At 49.4% G+C, this 4,685-nt stretch overlaps 2 protein-coding genes across 2 annotated transcripts; one reads left to right on the forward strand and one right to left on the reverse strand.

Annotated features, from left to right (window-relative positions):
• Positions 1-423: 423 nt before the first annotated feature.
• On the reverse strand, positions 424-1,102 carry LOC119352368. Its single transcript, XM_037619032.1, has one exon. The coding sequence runs from the start codon at positions 1,007-1,009 to the stop codon at positions 698-700; it is 312 nt and encodes a 103-aa protein (XP_037474929.1). The 5' UTR covers positions 1,010-1,102; the 3' UTR covers positions 424-697.
• A 1,214-nt stretch (positions 1,103-2,316) lies between these two features.
• Positions 2,317-3,480, forward strand: LOC119352369 (acetylserotonin O-methyltransferase 3-like). Its single transcript, XM_037619033.1, has 2 exons — positions 2,317-3,059; positions 3,171-3,480. The coding sequence occupies exons 1-2, from the start codon at positions 2,317-2,319 to the stop codon at positions 3,478-3,480; spliced, it is 1,053 nt and encodes a 350-aa protein (XP_037474930.1).
• Positions 3,481-4,685: the final 1,205 nt, after the last annotated feature.

Here is a 4,685-nt window from a genome sequence, read left to right on the forward strand (position 1 = left end):
GCTTATCTGTACTTTCTGCTTATCTGGATTGATTGCTCTAGTCTTGTACGAGAACTAGGATTTGTGGGTACAAAGAGGCTGTAAGATCGTATGAGGAATGAGGTGTACTGCGATGAGTTGCGATGAGTCGACTGTGTAAAGACTAAAGAGATACCGATCATGGTCCGTACCGAGCCTTATATAGGAGTATTCCTATGAAAACTACTTCGTGCTCTGCCACGTCGACATGGGTAGGTGGATAGGGAAGCTCTAGCAGAGACGACTCAGACGAGGGAAGCATCAGAAGCAGCAGGAGAGATGAGAGTAGCAACACAAGTCCAAGGAGATGCAACCGTGCAAGGGAAGAAGAGATTCAAAAAAGGAAGAAGAGATTCAAGATATCAACTAATCGATTGATTAATTGGCGAGGTGGCTGCGAGATGATTCCTGAATTAGCTTCTTGGATGAGCCATGGAGGCCTAGCTCCTAGAAACCAATAACAAAAAAACATTTTTCTTGCTTAAATTCATCCAAACACTTTTTTTTTACTTTTTTGCATCGGATCCAAACACATTATTGTGCACCAAACATTACATACAAATACAACAACACAAATACATGTATAACCACTTGAGCTTATACGATAACCACATTTCATAATCTCCCCGCAGCTTCTTGGCCAGGGAGGCAAATAGGAATGGTAGTAGCTTCTAGAAAATTAACGGCCGCGGCAGCCGAAGATGGCCTGGCAGCCGCTACCGGTGTAGGGCTGCCCCCGGCCAGCGCAGGAGCCGGAGCACGCCGGCCAGCTCGCCTGCACCCCTTTGTAGCTGATGTACTGGTCGCCGTAAAGCACCCTCCTCCGCGGGTACGCCGCCTCCTCGCGCTCCGCGAAGCCCACGTCGTCGTCCTCGATGCCGCGTAGCGTGGGCACCGGTATCGCGTGGGTAGTGCCGGCGAGGACGCCGCAGCTCATGATCAGCGCTGCGGTGATGGAAGCCAAGAGGAGTAGTTGGGTTTGCAGCTTCATTGTCTCTGCTTCAAGTGGTGCTGCTGCAGTGTGGCCCGTGATTCAAAGAGGAGGAGTATATATCACCCAGGGTGAGGATCCTTCCCTTGATAATGAGCGGTAGCACTGTTGCGTCAATTATAGAGGAGATGGTTCAGGATGTAGGTGGTTGAGGGAACCCTTTTTCTCTCTTTGCGGATAAAAATTTCATCTAATCATATAGGGTACAGGGTATGAATCATATATAGAAATGATGGGACATAGTTTATCGAATGGATGAGGGAACTCCAACAGCAGCGACACGCCTAACATTGCATGTGATGCTAGACGACACGATCGATAGCTTCCGGCGGGTGCGTGTCCGGTCACCGGCGTGACAAACGAGGCTATTTTTGCGAACAAAAAGGTCCACAGCAGAGTTAAATCGCCCAAACCGCCAGCAAGCAAAACATTTTTATTTTCGATGGGACCAGGTGGCAAAACTAACGCCCTCACAGGGCAACAGAATTTAAAGTTTTCAATCCAACACTACCCTCAAATCCCCTGTATCCGTCCGGACCAGCCTTACATTTTCTTGCAGATTCCTAATGTGTATGCTTTTTTACCGGCATAATACAATATATGCTTGTATCCGTTAAATTCATCAAAAAATGTATATGTCGAGCGGTAAAGCCTGGGGTTCATATATTGTTAAGAAAATATCGAATTGTTGGTCGAACGATGACATCTATAAATTGGCTGTTTCCTGCTGTATTTCATAGTCGTTGGTTGAGAAATATAAAAACTGTCCAAACGATTTAAGTATATAGCCAACGACCTACATTGAGGTCCATGTTTTATTTTTTTTAGAAATGTTCTCCCTATTTCATTCGCAAAATGAAAAATGATTTTTTTTCTGTACTTTAGTTTTCCTTTTCTTGTGTGTGTACCTTCTCTTGCCACGCTCCACGCCAGAAACAGGCTCCGGCGAATGCTTGCGGTGCGGGTTGCATGCATGCAGAAGGATGGATGAAAAAACAGATCCAACCGCTCAGAAAAAAAAGGAAGGGATGAGGTAGGACTCACACAAAGATTGAGTTCATCGGTCCACCTTGGAGCACCAGCGATCGGCGGTGTTGGCTGGAGCGGCCGAAAGGCACGCGCATGTCTCCGACGTGCCACTATATCCACGTCCAGAGTCCCGAAAGACACATCCATCCAGATCCAGGTAGATAGACCATGCATGCACAATCATTTTCCTAGCTAGACACTCCTACACGCAAGGCTTACTGTACAAGTCTATAAGTACCTGAGGAGCATAGCAGAGTTCTTGGCACAGAACATATATCATGGCACTACAAGCTCAGCTTGAGCTCTACCACCACGCCATGGCGTTTGTCAGGTCCGCGGCGCTCAAGGCCACCGTGGACCTACGCATCTCCGACGCCATCCACCGCCGCGGAGGTGCCGCCACCTTGTCCGAAGTTGCCACTGAGACCAGGGTCCAACCAGCGAAGCTTTCCCACCTCCGTCGGCTCATGCGCGTCCTCACCACCTTCGGCATCTTCTCCGTCGACCAAGGCCGCCACGCCGATGCCAATGACGTGCGCTACAAGCTCACCCCTGTCTCCCACGTCCTCGTCGGGGACTACAACCAGTCTCCCATCGTGCGTTTGTTTTTGGACCCGTCGTACGTGACCGCTCTCTGCAGCATAGCGGAGTGGTTCACCGACGAGCGGGCGTCTGCTCGCACGCTCTTCGAGGTGGCGCATGGGTGCACGCGAGATGAGATGGTAGCAAGGATGGACACGCGCGGGGAGTACAACGTCGGTGTGGCCGCCGATAGCCGCCTCGTCATGGAGGTCGTCCTCAAGGAGCACCGCGGCATCTTCGAGGGCGTGAGCTCCCTCGTCGACGCCGGCGGTGCCCATGGTGCCGCGGCGGAAGCCATCGCCAAGGCGTTCCCCCACATCAACTGCACCGTGCTTGATCTCCCTCACGCGATCGCAGGGGCGCCTGCCATCGAAAACGTCCAGTTTGTCGCCGGCGATTTGTTTGAGTACGTGCCACCTGCCGACGTTGTTCTACTCAAGGTAATGTACACGTATGTAGAACATGTGTCTTCTTTCTTCCTCCAACTTCTTTTTTGACGGGGTCGTTCAACTATTACATACGCACGTGTGCGTCTTCTTCCTTTTCTCCGGTGGGTTATGTGCTTGTGGCAAGACGAAGATGCCGTCAAGGTGCTACGACGGTGCAAAGAAGCCATAACAACCGGTAGAAGTGTCGGAGGGAAGGTGATAATCATCGACGTCGTGATAGGCTCCGGGGTGTCGCGGGACGAAGTTCTTCTCAAGGAGATGCAGGTTCTGTATGATGTCTTCATGATGCGTGTTGACGGGACCGATCGAGACGAGCATCAGTGGAGGAAGATTCTCTTTGAGGCCGGCTTCAAGGACTACAAGATCACTCCAATGCTTGGATATCGGTCCATCATTGAAGTCTACCCTTAAAACACGTGCCTGCCAAAATAGAAATAAATAAATAAGATAAATAAGCAGGATGTACTGTTTGATGTGGTATGTTCATGCTATCGATCGAATAATGTCTGTTTACGCAATAATGTTTCGAGTCCTCCTTCATGGTCGTGTTTTCTAAAGGTTAGAAAATCATCAATAGTGTTCCTGCCTGTAACAGTAAGACAATCGGAGAATTTTCTTTTTGCTAAAAGACGCAATCTGTAACACCCCGAATGTAACTTATCATATTTGTACTACAACTCTTGCCATTTTCGGCTCTAAGTTATGTTATTTCCTCGTGGTTGGATTTTATCTTCGTTTTGCATTTTGTCCATGTCATGCATTTCATATCATGTCATCATGTGCATCTCATTTGCATACGTATTCGTCTCATGCATCCGAGCATTTTCCCCGTTGTCGTTTTGTAATCCGGCACTCCTACGTCCTCTGGCGCCCCTTTTTGCCTCTTTTCGTGAGCGGTTGTTAAACAATCTCGGAATGGACCGAGATTTGCCAAGCGGCCTTGGTACACCACCAGTAGACCGCCTGTCAAGTTTCGTGTCATTTGGAGTCCATTTGATACTCCAACGGTTAACCGAGGAACCGTAAAGGCCTCGTGTGTGTTGCAGCCCAACAGCCCTCCAAAGTGGCCCAATAACCCATCCAAAACCCCTCCATTCTCTCGGTCATTCGATCATGATCGCGTGGCCGAAAACCACACCTCATTTGGACTCTCCTAGCTCCCTCTACCTATATATTTGCACCTCCCCCCAAAAATTCGCAGTCCAAAACCCTAATTTCATTCCCCGCCATCGCCGGACATGTCCACCACCGCCGCCTGACCACTAGTAGAAAAAGGACCTAATATGAGACACATTAGTGCCGGTTTGATTTTAGCCCGGTATTAATGGTACCATTAGTGCCGGTTCGAACGGCTATGCATTAATGCCGGTTCGTGTTGAACCTTTAGTAGCGGTTCGTGCCACGAACCGGTACTAAAGGGGTGATGGCAGGCTGGCGTCAGGCCGGGGCCCCACGATCACCTTTAGTACCGGTTCGTGTCACAAACCGGTACTAAAGGACTAACCTTAACCTTTAGTATCGGTTTGTGCCACGAACCGGTACTAAAGGGGTCTGACCTATAGTACCGGTTTGTGACACAAACCGGCACTATAGGGCAATTTTCAAACTCAACCCCC

This window comes from Triticum dicoccoides, chromosome 2A, assembly GCF_002162155.2.
Source record: "Triticum dicoccoides isolate Atlit2015 ecotype Zavitan chromosome 2A, WEW_v2.0, whole genome shotgun sequence".
NCBI lineage: Eukaryota > Viridiplantae > Streptophyta > Magnoliopsida > Poales > Poaceae > Triticum > Triticum dicoccoides.

Coding starts and splice junctions, on each gene's coding strand:
- LOC119352368 (XM_037619032.1), bottom strand. CDS start 1,009: ATGAAGCTGCAAACCCAACTACTCCTCTTGGCTTCCATCACCGCAGCG.
- LOC119352369 (XM_037619033.1), top strand. CDS start 2,317: ATGGCACTACAAGCTCAGCTTGAGCTCTACCACCACGCCATGGCGTTT. Junction 3,060..3,170: donor GCCGACGTTGTTCTACTCAA/GGTAATGTACAC, acceptor TCCTTTTCTCCG/GTGGGTTATGTGCTTGTGGC.